Source organism: Fukomys damarensis, unplaced genomic scaffold (assembly GCF_012274545.1).
Source record: "Fukomys damarensis isolate Sample0158 unplaced genomic scaffold, DMR_v1.0_HiC HiC_scaffold_4, whole genome shotgun sequence".
In the NCBI taxonomy this organism is placed as follows: Eukaryota; Metazoa; Chordata; class Mammalia; order Rodentia; family Bathyergidae; genus Fukomys; species Fukomys damarensis.
The window spans coordinates 62,693,813-62,711,226 of record NW_022900916.1 but is presented as its reverse complement, the minus strand read 5'-3'; the positions used below and the strand labels follow the sequence as shown (position 1 = coordinate 62,711,226).

At 45.0% G+C, this 17,414-nt stretch overlaps 1 protein-coding gene across 2 annotated transcripts in view; it reads right to left on the bottom strand.

Annotated features, from left to right (window-relative positions):
• LOC104847884 (lanosterol 14-alpha demethylase) overlaps nucleotides 1-680 on the bottom strand; it is a 30,686-nt gene extending 30,006 nt beyond the window's left edge. The window contains exon 1 of one of the 2 annotated variants that reach the window (XM_010603488.3): nucleotides 314-680. In XM_010603488.3, the coding sequence (XP_010601790.1) occupies nucleotides 314-487 (174 nt within the window). In that variant the 5' untranslated portion in view covers nucleotides 488-680. The remainder of the gene's footprint in view (nucleotides 1-313) is intronic. The other variant, XM_010603486.3, reaches the window with a different exon arrangement.
• Nucleotides 681-17,414: the final 16,734 nt, after the last annotated feature.

The window sequence follows — 17,414 nt, the reverse complement described above, 5'->3', positions numbered from 1 at the left end:
CCGCCAACAGCATCACCATCAAGGCCGTACGTACCAAGGGCCCCAACTCCCAAGGGCGGCCAGCACGCCAGGCCAGCCCGCAGAGCCGTCACTGACACCACAAAAGCTGCATGCAAGGCCCCGCCAGGATCAGACTCGCTGGCAGGGAGATCACAGCCCCCAACACTGAGGCCGGCAAGGCCACGGAAGTCGCGACAGCCAGCGCCACGCTGTGACCACGACCACCACACCCCACCTCCCGGCAGGGCCGCGAAGCTGCCACCACCACCACCACCACCGGCCTCCCTCCCGCCGCACAGGAAGAGGCACGCACCGCTCCGACCGGCAGGTGGACCAGGTGGCCAACGGCGAGGCGGAACAGGTAAGTCAGACTGAGCGTGAAGGCGCAGGCCACCAGCAGCGTGGAGAGGAGGCTGCCGCCAGTCACTTGCTCCACTGCTTGTCCCAGCACTGACCCGCCCGCCTGCAGTAAGCCCAGCAGTGCCATTCCGTCGCCGCCGCTTTCCCCCGCCGGACACACTGGAGGCCGAATCACCGCAGCCCCTCCTTACTGATGGTGCGAGAGGCCGGCGGCAGGCGAGAGACGGCCCGCACTCGCCCGCCTCCTACTAAATCCGCACCACCCCGCCCACCGCTCGCCCGCGCGCCACCTATGCGTCACCGAAGGGGCGGGGCCTTCCTCCGTCACGCCCCTGACGCAGCACGCCTCGCCGCCGAGGTCTCCTTGCGCCAGAGAGAGGCTCTGAACCACGCGGTCTAAACCCGTAGCGCGAGGGGTCCCGGACGCAAGCGAAGGTGGCTTCGGAGATGAACACCCTGGGAAAACAGAAGATTCCCGACCCTGTGGGCCTGGGGTACGGGGTTCCGGGACCTGGCGCGGGAGGGGCCTGGCGGAGGGATCCGGGGCGGGGGGCTGCGTCCACCCTTCCGGCTCGCTCAGTGATTGCACCGCGCGCTCCTGAGGTGATGTCGGCCTATGTAGCGTCACGCGCGCGCTCGGGGAGCACCGCCCTTGTCCGGGCGCTGGCTGGCTGCGCCTCAGCCGTTCAGGTGCTGCGAGCGTGGCCCGGGGAGCCCTTGGGGCTTGTAGTCCGATGATTCGGTCAGCACCGTTCTGCCCCAATAATCTTACAGTTTGCCAGGTATTAATACAGCGCCGTAGAGGTAGCAGGTGTTCGCTGTTAGGTACGTTGGTTTATAGGGAAACAGGCTTTCGAAAATATTTATAGATGTGATTGAAAGTCATGAATTGTTTGAGGCCCCGTATTGTCAGGGCTTAGTGGCTGGAAAGTTTGAAATGGGAGTTCAGTCCTACAAGCAGTTTATTCCCGTGACTACACATAAGCATCTCTGATAAAATGACTGTCGAGTTTAACACTGACCAGATTCACTCATTTGTGAAGGTAACAGGTAGGTTTTGAGGCTGATGCCTCAGCAGTGAATAAGGTGAAACGCAGACTGTCAGGGAATACGTAGGAATATCCTATTGCCTGCCAGATTCCTCTTACTGAAAAGGTCTTCTTAAGAATCGGTAAATTCAAAACTAAACCCATTATCTCCTCCCACTCTTCTGCCAGTTTGCCTTCCTACCATGCCTGTGTTGAATGGATACCTCCAATTAGTCACATCTAATCATCACCACAACTTTCTTTTCTTTTCTTTTTTGGTACGGGGGATTGAACTCAGGACTATGCACTTGTGAGGCAGGTGCGACACCACTTAGCTAAATCCCCAGCCAGTCACCAAATCCTATAATTCTACTGCCTTAAATTTTTTCTTCCATTCCTCTTGCCACTGTCTTAGTAAGGCATTCCTCATATCTTGTCTGCATTACTACGACAATATCCTGTTTGGTCTTGCTGCTCTGCACTTTTTATTCTGTAGACCACTGCCACCACTTAAATCACTGAAGTGGGCTTGTGCCATAACCCCAAAAGACAGTCTTGACCACCATAATCCCAAATGTTGAATTCTGAAAGATCAAAAATCTTTAAAGTCTAAAATCCTGAAAATATAATTCTATAAAAAATAGTTTTAAAAATTCTTTAAAAGACATTTATTTGCATTGTTAAAGGAGAAAAACAAAAACAGTTGTAAGCCTTTTTCGATAAAATAGGCAGTAACATACTCGTACCTATCTCTGCAAGCATAAACAGTTATACTAACAACTGCTCTAGTGTAACAGAAATAAGCAAGGGGAATAGTCATAAATAGATCAAAGATGAATTGCATAAATTACATCTGGTAACTCTGTGCACTAGGTTTCATAACTACAGTTATTCTGAAATACAACACCCAAGTCTTGATGAGATTGATCAAAAGCATGCTATAGGTTATCAGTTACCGTTGCATATGCCAAGATCTCAAAGCATATCCCTTCATTTATTGAAGAGATTTCATGTACATGATGTTTACACACAGAGTCAATGCACTTTTGCATAGGCAAATTTGCAAAACAGCATGAACCAAATCACATTGCTCTAACTGGGGATTTAGCTCAGTGGCACTGTGCCTGCCTGAAAAGGTCCTGAGTTTGATCCCCAGTACCCAAGGAAAAAATACTCAAAGTCTTCACATACCGCGATATCTCCAGTATTGGAAATCATGTAAAAGTAAACTACATAGTATGGTGAGTTCGTTAAAGAAAGAAAAGAAAAGAAAGAAAGAAAGAAAACTTCACAGTTTAAAATAGAAAAAGAAAACAAAGAACTTGAAAAATGAAAAAGTATATTACAGTGATAGATTATCAGCAATTATAGGAAGGTAGTGCATAAGAGTTGACCAGCTTACATAATTATCTGTATTAGAACATGCTGAAATGGGAAAGGAGGGCCAGGGATTTAGCTCAGTGGTGCTGCCGCCTGCTTCACAAGTGCAAAATCCTGAGTTCGATCCCCAGTACGGGCGGGGGGGACAAGGGAGGAGGAGAGGGTAGGGAAGGAAGGGAAAAAGAATGAAAAAAAATGGGAAATGAATGGTAAATAGGTGAACAAGGGCTAAAGGTAGGGGAAGGGAATGGGGAAAAGAAAAGAATACAGATATACTCCCTATGATAGATGTGATCAACATGAATAGCAAATATGTACAAAAATTTAAGGGCTGGGGGTTTAGCTCAGTGGTTCTACTGCCTGTCTCACAAGTGCAAGGACCCAAGTTTGATCCCCCCAAAAAAGTTTAAAATTTTTAAAAATTATCTGTATTTGGAAGACTTAAATCTTGATTAAGTACTGCTTTGTCCCCCCTTCTTTTATGGCATGGCTCTCTGATAATACATGCACATTAGTTCTCTGTATAGCAGTACTTTTTTTAATTCTTCTGCTTCACTATACACCAATATGAGCATTCTCCGTTACAGTTTTCAAACTTCTGTACCATGCTTCTATATTGCTTTGGGTATGCAGAAATCCATCTGCACTCATATAGAAAATCACGATTTGTTGATTGTTTTGTTGTCTGAATATTCCTTCCCATGTCTCTTGATTGAAGATGCTGTCCATCTTGTAAACATCAATCTATACAGTCTCACTGCTATGCAGTTTCACATCCTCGGACAGGAGGCTGGTTCATAACTGGTGAAAAGCTAGAGGAGTCTGAGTCTTAATGGCTAATAAACCTTACATCCTGTGGAGGAGGAAAGCGTTTTTCCTTTTTTACTACTTAAGAATGTGGCAGAAATGTATGCTGAGGTAGCCCAGTCAATCCAATCTTTTTTTCTTTTGTAAATTTGAATATTTCTCAAGTATTTATCAGAATATTTCTGGAAGGGTGCCATGTACTCAAAAGTATGAGCGCATCAATGATAGGATATACCACTGTTCTCCTGTCCTGTTTGATCCTGGCTGAGAGACTCCAGCCATCCCACTGTGCACTCACAGGGAGCATCTAAGAAGGTGATCACTTGTGTTGTGGAGACAGCAGCTCCTTTTAATTTATCTCCTATCAATCCAGAATGCTGTTCCATTCAAATTACGTGAAGTGGCACTTAGTTTTTTCACATAACTCTCTAGAGGGCTTTTCAAAAAGTCTCTCACTGGCATCATCACTAGAACAATTTCTTCTACCATGTGTCTTGGTGAGTGATCAATGACACTATGAACAGTCTGAAGAAGTGTGCTCCAAGCCACACTGTGGAAAACAATCACCACACTGGTTAAAAGATTATCTGGATCCACCTTTGTTTTACACCATCCCTCTCAGGAAGTCCTCTCTCCTTTCTCTCATCACATTTGTTGCATTTACTGAAGTAAAGCAGCAGGAACATATCCAAGAGTACCCACATCAAGGAGGTAGCTAGGACCACCTTGCAATATGCAAATTTTCTCATGGCACTTTACATCAAATACAAAATTTTATAATATATATATTTTATAATATATACACACACACAAAGATCATAAAAATTATCCCAATCCAATTTCATCAGATATCACATTCATACCCCCAAACTGGTTTTTACCATTCAATTCAATTCCCATTCGCAGTCCACATATCCCATATCTCCTCGCTGTGCACTCAGCAGCAGGAGCAGTAATGGGCGCTTCTTGGGACCAGCCCATATGCTTGCTGTGCAGGAAACATTTTTTAAATGGGAAGCTTTCATTATTGCTATATCATGTGACCAGCCCCTTCCCCAAAATTTGGCTTTCTAACTCTCTTTCTTATATAGGCTTTTTTATTCCCCGTGGATATTGCTTTTTTTTTTTCTTTTTTTAGATCTCACCTTTCATGATTTCAACATTTAAGATTGTTAATCTTTCCGAATAATGATTTTTGAGAATTTTAGATGTTTAGAATTTTGACTTTTAAGCTTTGGACCTTTCAAATTCTGGTTTTCAATTTTATGATTGGCTCCACACTGTATGAAATCTAAGAAAGCAAACCGTAACCCAATATGTATTTTTCTAAGAGTTTTATCAGTTTAGCTCTTCTGCTTAGGACGTTCATACTTAAGAAGTTTGGGTTGTTTGGGTTTTGTTTTGGTTTTTTTAATACCGGAAATCAAACTCAGGGCCTCATACTTGCCAGGCAGATTCTGCACCGCTGAGCTATATCCCTGGCCCCCATACTTCAGAAGTTGAGTTTTGTTTATGGTATGAGGTGGAGATCCAGTTCATTCTTTTCCATATTAATAACCAGTTATACCAGCACCATTAGTTGAAAAGATTCTTTTCGTCTGTTTTATCATCTAACAATCTTATTTTGAGCTGAAAAACTATTTCTGAGCAAAAAAGATTTTTCCTGAGACTAGCTAACCTGACAAAGAGTCCCAAACTCATACCTACTCCCACACCTAACATGCATCCTCCTTCATTCTCCTGTGTTCTCAGGAAGTGTCTGTATCCAGTGTACTCTTCTATCATATCATGTAAACTAAATGTAACTTCCTCAACCCATGAACTGATGATAGGTGCCTTAAACTGATGATAAATGCCTTGCTTCTGTACCCCACCCACCTTCTCTTAACCCATATAAACCCTGTTCACTGCCAGCTCTAAGCTGATCTCTTTGTGAAAAATCCTCCATCAGTCTGCCAGCATAGTAAACTTGCCTCCAACCTTCAGGTGCATTCTCAATTCTTCTAAACCTGATCTTTCTATACCCCTAAGAGCTGCTACACTGTGCACTGTAAGTCTGTGTTGTATTTGGTGTGTTGGCCAGGAAACTCAACCATGCTGATTAATTAAAAATCACTGAATCACTGGTTTAAGCCCTTGTGGAAAGAGGGGGTACTTCCCCGGCCCCCCAGTGGGATGGCATGCCCTCGGAGATTTCTCTGAGTCTCCTTAGAGGACTGGGAACAAAGTGCTTACTGCCTATGGTTTTCCCAAACCCAGAAGGAAAAAGGATGCTCGTCTGGTTTAGTCCAATCTAGTCATCAGATAAGGTAAGGCCCCCAAGGGCACCCTAGTTAATTTGTTTAATCCTGTCCCAATCCCCACTTGGGTAGAAGGAGGGCCTAGCCACCCCTTTACAAGAACATTTTCTTGCTTGTTTTTTATTTTCAATTCCTGCCTGCTAGCCTGAAAAGAAAGAATCCTTGGCAAGGGTGTTGGAATGTTTAACTACTGAATGCCTGGAGAGTGTGAGTGCAAATTAATACAACTGGGTACTGTCATCAGTACCTGGTCCATATAGCTCCACAGGAAAGAGAAGGGTGATGCTCCTCAGACCTAAGGAGTCTGAGTTTATTATGTGATTTTGTGGCTGCATCTAAGGCCAAGTGGGGCTTGCAATGAGATAAATACCCCCCCTCAAGCCTGGATAGTGCTTCAAAGAGGCTGAGAGGCCCCTGGCCAAATGCTTCCTTGGTCCCTCCTTAAGGGGAGGAGCACCCATCCTTTGTGTGTCTGCAACTCCAAACAAGGAAACCATACACCTAGGGAGCTAGCCAGAATGGGTGCGGGTCAGTCCAAGCCCATAGTGTTAGAATGTATGCTTAAAATTTTTAGGGAACACTATTCTGATAATTATGTAGTGAAAGTGTAACCCCAGAAGCTGTGCGTTGACTGAAACTTTGCCCAGAATGGCCACAATGGGGGACTCTGAATATAGACATTGTCCACTAAGTTTGGAACAAAGTTTCTGAGACCAGTGGAGGAGGTCACCCTAATCAGTTCCCTTATATAGACTCCAGGCTTAATCTTTCTTTAAACCTGCTGTTATAGCTCCATGTTTGCACTGTGAAAAGCCCAGGGGCCATTTTACTCTTAAATCCTAAAAACAATGGTGGGAGGAGATGCCCTGTGACCACCCCAAAAAAGCCCCAGCCAAAGAGACTTTATCTGATCTTCTTAGGGGATCCTTTCCAGAAAGAGTCAGATGGGGGCCTTGTGTGTCGTAACCTCAAGCCACAGTGCCTCAACCCCCATCTCCTCCAGTGCTTAACCCTAGTCCTACACCAGCATTGCCTAACTCTACCTCCCAGTCGCACCATCACAGCCAACCGCCGTACCTACCCATCTTCCAGTGATGTCAGTGAGCACCACCTCCACCCCAGCACTCCTGTTGCCAGGGCTTGTCTCCACACTAGCAGTAGCACCTGCCCCAGTCCTGATTTCTGCCCTGTCACCCTCATCGCCAGGCCTGGAACCATGCCTGTCCCTGTTCACGTGACGCCACTCATGCCTTTTCTCCACTGATTCCAGTGCAACCAAACCTGGCCTCTGTCACATCACCTGCAATATCAAGTTGGGTGGGCACTGTTTTTCCACCTCTGGTCCATTTAGTTTCTGATATACAGTCAGGATTTTTGCCACTCCCACTACAGCCAGCAGAAGTAGCCCTCAGACATCATCTCCGATTGGACATGCAATCTAAACTACCAGCTAACCTTCAAATGCCTGTTGTGTAAATATCCCAGAACCCTCCCAGCACCTGGTCAACAACCCGTGAGATGTCCTCAGCCTTTCAGCACCAGTGACCTTCTAAACTAAAAAAAACCACAATCCCTCTTACACTGAGAAGCCACAGGGGCTGATGGAACTTGTACCCTCCATCTTCCAAACTTACCAGCCTACTTGGGAAGACTGTCAACAACACCCAATTCTAGATAGAGGCCCATGCCTCTCCTGCCATAGATGACCCAGACTGCTGGGTTGCTGAAGCGCTGCCTAGAGGCCAACCAGACTGAAACCATAGCAGGGAAGACTAGTAGCCTTAAACCAATATTGGAATGCCCTCTTAGTGGGTCTTAAAAAGGGTGGAAAAAGGCCTATAAACATGTCAAAGATAATAACATCAAAAAATCAGATAAAAGCCAGCTAAATTCTATGAGAGGTTGTGTAAAGCCAACTGAATCTATGTACCCTATGTCCCTGAAGACCAAGAACATCAGCAAATGGTTAACATAGCCTTCATTGTTTAGTTACCCAATTATAATAAAAAAATATCCAAAAGACTGAGGGCTCTGTAGGCATGAATGCAGCTCAGTTAATTCAGATTGCCCAAAAGGTTTTTTTAAACAGGGAAAGAAAAAAATGACATGAGGCCGACCACTGAGATCGTCAGAAGGCCACCCTCCTCACAGCAGTTTTTTAAAAAGCACCCCCTTTTAAGGCACAAAACTCCAGAAAGCTCTACTGATAATCAAAAGGATCCTGGTGACCCTACTATCAAAAAAACATGAACAATACTGGAAAATGATTCTCTCTGGACCCTGATCAGTGCAGCTACTGTAAACAGTGTGAGCACCAGAAGGACAAGCGCCCACTTCTCCTACATGCCAGCCCAGCCCAACTTGAACCTCTCTGTGCCTTGTCCGATTTAGACAACTACAACAGACTAAGCTCTAGCCAATTGGGCCCACAAGAGCCCACAATGACAGCAAAAATGAGGCAAACCTGTGACTTTTATGGTGGACAGTGGAGCTAAATATTCAGTTGTAACTCAGCTTGTTGCACCTCTTGGACCTTGACAAGTTCAAGTGGTTGGAGCCTCTGGAGTTTCATCCCAAAAAAACTACTTCCTAAGCCAGTCTTGTAAAATTGGGGGGCATTTAGTCAAACATGAATTATTGTACATGGCTGAATGTCCCATTCCTCTCCTGGGACATGACCTCCTTTCTAAGCTGGGGGCCACAATTTCCCTCACTCCAAACCAGCCAACAACACTGAGGCTTAAATCTGCAGCTTTGGACCCAGACCTAATTTTGACTCTGACTGTGCCCTGAGAACAGCAGCACCTCCATCAGGCACAATTAGTAGACAGCCAGAGCCCTGAAACTTTAAAGACACATTTTCCAGAAGTCTAGGCTGAAGACAACTCTCCAAGACTTGCCAAAAATTATTACCCTCTTACACTTGCGTTCCACACAACAGCAATTCCTATTGCTTTCTAACAATACCCTACATCGAGGGAGGCCCATACTGGTATTCTACCGCACATCTCTCACCTAAAACAGTTTAAAATTCTGATACACTGCCAATTGCCTTGGAACACCCGCTACCTCCCAGTAAAGAAGCCCAACGGAGAATACCATGACTACTCAGCCATTCCCAACTTTTTTACCCTCATAGGTTTGCTCCCCGCTGATGTTGCTTGGTTTAACCTGTCTGAACCTAAAAGATGCCTTCTTCTGTCTGTGAGTTGCACCTGTTAGCCAGCTCATTTTTGCCTTCCAATAAAAAGATGCAGAGACTAGACAAAAAGGCCAACTTACCTAGACCTGCTTTCTGTAAGGTTTTAAGAACTCCCCCACGCTCTTTAGAAAAGCATTAGCTGCTGATCTGGCCAAATTTCCACATGCTGATTTCAATTGCACCTTGCTACAGTACTTAGATGACCTGTTAATTTGCAGCTCAAATAAATCAGACTGCTAAAAAGGGACACAGGCTCACCTCAACCACTGATTGGTCACTGGCTATAAGGTCTCCTAGAAAAAGGCTCAAATATATAAATCCAAAGTATGCTACTTAGTTTGAACATAAAGGACTAAAATGCCTAGGGCCAGAAAGAAAAAAAGTGACATGTTTTATCTCCAGACCCAAAAATAAGAGATAAGAGAGTTCCTGGGGGCTGCAGGGTTTTGCCAGATAGGGATGCCAAGATTTGCTGAAGAGGCCAATCCTCTATATGACATGCTAACGGATTTTAAAAAAAGAAAAGACATGAGACTACTAGACTCTAGACCAAACCAAATCCTTTCACACTATGAAACAGACACTGTCAACAGCCCCCTTTAACCTGTTCATTAATAAATTAAGACATGTATCTTCAGGTGTCTTGACCCAAACGATTGGCCCTTGGGAGAGGCCTGTCACATATTTGTCTAAGAACTTAGACCCAGTGCCTAAGGTCTGGCCTTTCTGCCTGAGAACACTGGCAGCAACTATCCTAATCAAGGAGGCAGACAAATCGATCCTAGGACAAAACCTGACAGTTCAAGGGCCACATGCTCTTCTGGAGCTACTCAACAGCCCGGGACATCATTGGCTCTCGAACAGCCATGTCACACAGTATCAAGGACTGCTTAGTAAAAACCCCTGACTCGCTTTCCAGTTGACTAAACCACTACCCAGCTACCTTCTTGCCAACTGAGCTTGGCCCTCCAGACCACAACTGCCTAGCCCTTACCAATAAACGCTTTACCGGTAGACCAAACCTACAGATAAAACCCTTGACCAAGCTGAATACACCCTGTTCACAGATGGAAGTAGCTCATTCAAAGATGGAAAAGCTCAGGCTAGATATATTGTTACCATGGAAGAGGTGCTTCTAGCCAGGCCTCTTCCCCAAAACTGGTTTGCTCAGCAAGCTAAATTATGAGCCCTGATACAAATTCTAACCTGGCAAAAGAAAACAAGTAAACATTTTCACTGATTGAAGGTGTGCTTTTGCTGCTGTTCATTTCCACAAAATTCTGTACAAAAAGTGAGGACTTCTCATGGCAGAAAAACAAAAAAAAAAAAAAACCCAAAACAAGGATGAGATCTCTTGACTTGAATTTAAAAGCCTAAAAAGGTTGCTGTCATCCACTGTAAGAGAAATTTTTAAAAGGTGATATCACCCTTAAAAACCACAAAGCAGATAAAGCTGCAGTTATCTGCTGAAAATTCCACCTAAAAAAAAAAAAATCACTGGTCTAATCAATGATTTAAAAGGCAACCTAGAAGCTTTGCATGAGGTTCCTCCTGACACAGTCCTCACCCAAATACTCCCTTTAACCCATCTCCCATCAAAATCTAATTGCCAACAAGGTGCACTTGCAACCAAGTAAGGTACACTAACCTTACCAACCAAGCATAGACAAACAGGCATCAGTCTGTGTAGATGGTAGGGGAAAAGACCTAGGGATAATCATAAAAATCCAATTAAATCTGGGTCCCTCCACCCCATATCAAAATACCTACACCTAAACCTCAGCTATTCCCACTGAACCCTGCTGCATTAGTCCCTGAGCAAATTAAAAAAAAAAAATTACTGGTCCATTAACTCTGGAGCTGCTATGCTTGGTTAACTGTACACATCATCATCTCCTTCAAACTATAAACCCTTAATTGAAAAATGACTGTTGGCTCTGTGTCCCTCTCCCTGTGGTTTCCCTACCATGCCCTAAGTTTAAATCTAAAAAAACTAAACTCAACTCCCCCTCCACTCCAGGACACCTGCTTTAGTCCCACCTAACAACCATCTGGGGCAATGCCTCATACCTCCTGGGCACTGCCTCTAAGCCAAATGTCTCTGCAGGTTATATAAAAACCAATGATATCTCCTTAGGTACATTAACGACACCTAAAACTTATCTGTTCTGTAAAACCCACCAGATTTTCTAGAGCTCAGAAATGAGCTATGGCGAGCCATTACGGTGAGCCTTGACACAGGCCTAGCCATGATTGAACTTTGCGTCACCTGGCTGGCACGGACGTGCTCTCGCCCATAGCCACGGGCGAGTTCAGCTGGTAGCAGATGTAACCCATAATGGTTGTTGTTTCCCTCTGGAACGTGTGGGCGGTACCCTCGCTCCCTCGCTCCCGTGCAGCCCTCGCTTCCATGCAGCTGGAGAGTATAAAAAGGAGAGGTTCTGTAATAAAGCAAGCAACATGAGAAGAAAGGTGCCTCTCGTCTCTCTGTCCTCATCCTTTCAGGTTTAGGACCTGCTGGCAGGATCCTGACGTCGCAGCTCGCGTCAATGAGCCTCTGTGCCTTTGCCTACTTTTTGACTGATTTCTGTAGAAACTCAGGACAACAGGGTCTCCTACTCAGTCACCAAACTCGTAAAAAAAAATAAAATAAAAGAGACCGAGACCCTGTTATACTATGTATATTGGCTAAAATAGCCATAATGGGGAGCTGAGCACTCAGTGCCACTTTTTAAAGACTCTGTCAACAACAGTTTTCAGACTTAGGTATCCGAATTCAAGACAAATTTGATGCCACATAAGTAGTTGTAGATACACTCCAAGACCAAATAGACTCCCTTGCAGCAGTTGCCCTCCAAAATTTGAAAGCCCTTAATCTCCTTACTGCCCAACAAGGGAGAAACCTGCTTGTTCTTAGATAAAAAATGTTACGACTCCAACAAGTCAAATGTCGTCAGAGAAACAACTTGCCAAATGAGAGAATGGATTGACTGATGGAGACCAGAGTGACAGACAGCTTCCCACTGGTGGGACCTTCTAGGGGCTGGGACACAGGGCTAGAAGCCTTGTTAGGGCCTCTGTTTACACCTCTCCTAGTCTTAACAATTGGACCTTCCATCCTGAATTGCTTTATGGGCTTCATCTCTCAATGCCTCAATTCTATAAAAGTCCAAAAATCTTATCAGCTCAGGTATGGTGAGCCATTATGGTGAGCCTTGACACAGGCCTAGCCATGATTGAACTTTGAGTCACCTGGCTGGCATGGATGTGCTCTCGCCCATAGCCATGGGCGAGTTCAGCTAGTAGCAGATGTAACCCATAATGGTTGTTATTGATTCCCTCTGGAATGTGTGGGCGGTACTCTCGCTCCCGTGTAGCCCTCGCTCCCATGCAGCTGGAGAGTATAAAAGGAAGAGGTTCTGTAATAAAGCAAGCAACATAAGAAGAAAGGTGCCTCCCGTCTCTCTGTCCTCATCCTTTCAGGTTTAGGACCTGCTGGCAGGATCCTGACGTCGCGGCTCGCGACACTCAGGATAACCTCAGCTACCCATAACCTATATGTGCCAGGATTTAGAGTCAACTAAATAGTTTTTAAAACTCAACTATAAATGAAAAGAGGAGGGAGTGAGCTGAAAAACAACTTCTGAGCAAAAAAGCTTTTTCCTGTGGCTGGCTAACAGCGGACAAAGAGCCACACCCAATTCATATCCCCTCCCACCCCTAACACATGTCCTCCTTCGTTCTCCTGTGTTCTCAGGAAGTGTCTGTAACCAGTATACTTTTCTATCGAATCATGTAAACTAAACTTAACTTCCTCAACCAATAAACTGATGGTAAATGCCTTGCTTCTATATCTCCACCCCTCTTCCCATACAAACGCATGTAAACCCTGTTCACCGCCAGCTCCGGGCTGGTCAGTTTGTGGAGAAATCCCTGATCAGTCTGATAGTGTAGTAAACTTGCCTCCAACCTCCATGTGCGTTCTCAGTTCTCCTTGGCCTGATCTTGCTGTATCACTAAGAACTGCCACACTGTGGACTGTAAGTCTGCCGTTACTGTTTAAACATTCAGTTAACTCGTCAGGCATGATGTGACATGCCTGTAATTCCAGCTCTCTGGGAAGCTGAAACAGAAGAATCCCACATTTGGGCCCAACCTGTGTACCTCAATGATAGTAGGAACCTATCTTAAAAAAAAAAATAGAAAAGAAAAAGGCTAAAGATGTAGCTCAATGGAGGGTCCTGATTTCAATCCCCAATACTACAAAAATTAACTGTATATGGTATGACTTATTGCTGCATTCATTTCATTCCACTGAACTATAATCATAGATTCTTGATTAGTGTAGCTTTTGTTTTATTGTATTTATTTTATTTATTTATTTTTTTTTTTTGAGGCAGGATCTCACTTTGTAGTTGAGACTGCTTGTCTACATTGAGGATCTGCACCTGGAAGGACCAAAGGCCAGTGATGGAAGCCAGAAAATCTATGCTTGTAAGATGAAGGATTTGTGGCACCAGGCTGGGGGATCCACCTTGGAGCCAGGAAGTGACGCTTATGATAAAGATCAGAGCTCCCCTGATGAAAGCAACAGCCATTCCCAGTGACAGTGAGGTCCCAAACTCCTCCTCCAATGAGAACAGCCTACTTTGCATCAGGAAAACTATTTGCAGCAAGCTTCTCCTAGAAAATTAATAGGCCAAGATCTTCCTCCCCAGTTCTCTTTTTATGGTTTATTGGTTTTTACATTTGTGTTTATACTATGTACGGGCTACTCTCCTTCTCATTTGTGTTCATCACAAGCCATCTGCCTCTCCTCGGCAGTTCTCATCTCAGCCAGACCTGCCTACTTCTTCCTCAGCAGGACAAGGGACTCCTTAATATTCTCAACCAGGTCCTCATTCCTCCCATCAAATTTTCAGTCCTAGTTTCCACTGTCTGATCCAGTTGTATCTGCTTATCAGTTTTTCTGGTAAAAAAGCCTGAGGTCAGGGTCCTGCAGCCAGAGGGGCTTTGTGTACTTGTCTAGTCCACCCACTTGCTGACCCAGATGATGGGGATGCAGGCAGGATTTCAGCCTCCTCCTTCCCAGGGATGTAGTTGGAGCCCATGATCCAGACCAGTGGACACAAGCCATGAGAAGACACGTCCAAAGGTGTAGAACAGACCTTTGTCGGAAGTTGGCACCTCATGTGTTCATGTAGTTGTGGAAATATTTGAGGAGGTTGATCTTCATCAAGGAGGTGGAGTGGGAACTCACCGTGAGGTAGGACTTGGTGCTGTCCCTCTATGTACTGTAGGCTGTCCCTGTTGTTGTAGACCTGGATGGGTCCAGATGTTGGCTGTGTTATCATAGGCATCTATGAGCAAGAAGTTCCCTTGCATAGGCTCAAACTTGACCCCAGTCACTAAGTTCTGATGGGCAGGAATGATACAGAAACAACGCCGTGGTTGAAAGTCCCATGCTTTGCAGATGTTGTTGCCACTTCCAGTTGCAATGTGGTAGCCACTGGGGGAGAAACTTATTCTATAAATTTCCTTGAGGTGGCTTTCTAGGAACATGATGCAGTGTCCTGTGTGCAGGTCCCAAACTTGACCAAAAGCATCCAATCCCCCAGTCCCAGCCAAAAGGCCATCTTGATGGAAGGCAATGCTGTGTACACCCATGCTGTGGCCTTCCTGGTGTAGGATCTCCTCTTGAGCTTCCAAATCCCGTAAGCACCATGATCATAGCAGGTGGTGCCCAGGAACTGTCCTAATGGATGTTTGGACATGAAATACCCTTTAATACATGAAGTACACCCCTTAACCAACAGAAAGGAAGCTATACAATAGAGCTGTACAATCCCCCAAATTTATTTGAATCTTGACTCAATGGCCGTGTTATAGGGTAACGGGAAGGATGCCACACTTAAAGCAAAATGGGAAGACATTTTCTGACCAAGCAAATGTTTGGTTCTGAGTTTCCTGATGTAGTCAGCATTCCAAGTGAATTCCACAGGAAGTGCTTCATCTCTCATTCTCAAGGAGAGGAAAAGGGCTTGCTGTCGGGTCAGGCATTGTTCAACCAATGCGTGGCGAAATGCTGCTCGTTATGCTAGCCACCTTCTTGCTGAACAGACCACATGGGATCATGAAGCAAGTCCCATGTTATGAAGAGGCAAGTTTTGAGACCTAGAAATACAGAGTCCTCACAATATTGTGTGAGGAAGGTGGTGGAACATTTAAACAAAGATTAATATAAACAATGTCTACATAGCTCGTGGCAAGGCCTGAGGATGAGAATTAAATTTTCAACCATGAAAGGGGTTTGACACCACGTAGGGACTGGGATGCCTTCTGGGGAGCTGACATGAAAATCAACTCTATTAAGAATCTCTACTTGGTAATTGGCTGGAAACATGATAGAACAAAACAAACATGTCCCTGGGCCCCCTTGAAATTCCCTAGCACTTAGTCCTTTGTGCTTTCTTTCCCAAGTTCGACTTCGGTGGGGTGTTGTGTCCAGGAGGAGATGGATAAGGAGATTTCTCAGGCTGCTTGCTCAGGGGCAAGTGTTAAACATCTTCGTGCTTCCAAGAAAGCGTATTATGCAGTGAAGAGCCCCCCAGACCGATTCCACAGAGTGCGGTGGCCCGAGGTTCTAGGACTCTGTGGCTCCGAGGCCGGCCAGGCAGCACGTGCACAGCCTTAGTTTGATGAGCGCTATGAAGACATCTGTGCAGCCGGCTTCTGGGGGAGACAGTGAGCCCAAATACCCTCAGTTGCTTAGGACTTGAAAAATCATCAGACCTGCTTCTCGCCTCTGGCTGCCACCCCTGGCACCAAAGCCCCCAGCCCCTCGGCGGTGGCCTCTGGCCTCTGCTCCCACGCTTGCAGACAAAAGCTCAGTCCCTGCGAAGATGGACCTTCGCCGAGAAAGTGCAGCTCGCATTGAAAACCAGCGGACAGCGCTGGAGTCGGGTGGTTAAATGCGAAGACCAAATATACTGTATTTTTTAAAAATGGCACAAAGCCAGGCAGACAGGCTTCTTTAAGAGCTACACCTAGGCAAACTACTAACATGCATTGTGAGAAAGCCGTGTATTCCTCAGTACTGTGTCCTTTGTACATATCTTTTACCTTTTCTACAGTCGTGTGAGTTGTTGTCATGTTCGGCTCCCAGTCTTGTTTCCGTGTCTGTGTCTGAATAACCTGAGTGTGTAAAGCATGTGAAATGTGAACGGCTGTTGGCAATACTGCCTTGATAGAATCATGGGAGTTGGAGCGGAGGCGACAGGTCTCTGTCGCACTCTTGCTCTCCTGGCTGTTTGACTTGTATCTGTGATAGTTATCCTGCTGGAGTCTCGGGACTGGCAGGGCTTCGGCTGGGACAGCTAGAAACACTAGATCCCCTGTGTGTGTGGGTGTGTGACCAGTGAGTTGGCCGTCGCTGACCTGCAGAGACATTTTAACAAATCTGGTTTTGTACCCCCCCTCAAAGGGCCTGCAAGGTCCTGAGTTCAATCCCCTGTTTCCTGATAAAACCACAAGCTCGGTGACATGTTCATTTACCCTATTCTCATCCCTCCTTGCCCTCTCCCAATCTCCTCCAACTTTATAGTACCCTTGGAAACTAACTATGTATGCATGATAAAACCTGGTAACATAGCAGCCAACGGAGAGAGCAGAAGGGTTTATAGACCTCGGATTGGGAAGTGGCTTCTTAAATATATACCTAAAGTACAATCCACAGCAAAAGATAAATTGGACATCACAAATTAAAACTTTTTGCTCTCAAAGAATTTATCAAGAATGTAAAGAAATGACAAGTCATAGGATGACAAAAGGTTTTTGCAAATCATATCTGATAAGTTTCATTTAAAATACAAAAATTGTTATTACAATTCAATAATGAAAGGATAAATAACTCAATTTTAAAAATAGTCATGGTTTTGGATGCATCTCAGTGACAGAGTGTTTATGTGGAATGCACAAAGATTCCCAGCACAGCAAAAGACAAAAAGAGAAGCCTGGGGAAATAGGTCAGAGATGTAGGCTTTATATAAACAAAAGATATACTAAATTCCAATCTTCAAAATAAATTTCCTTTTATAAATAGTTCTGACATAAAAAGTATGTTTCTTTTCTTTGGGTTTTGTTTTTTTGAGACAGGGTCTCGTTATGTAGTCTAGGCATCTGGGCTAATCTTTTTTACCCCCCTGAGACAGGGTCTCACCTTTTAGTTTGGGCTGGCCTTGAACTCATGGTGATCCTTCTGTCTCAGCCTCCTGAGTGCTGGGATTACAGGCATGTGTCACCAAGCCTGGCTAAGCTTTTTTTTTTTTTTTTTTTTTT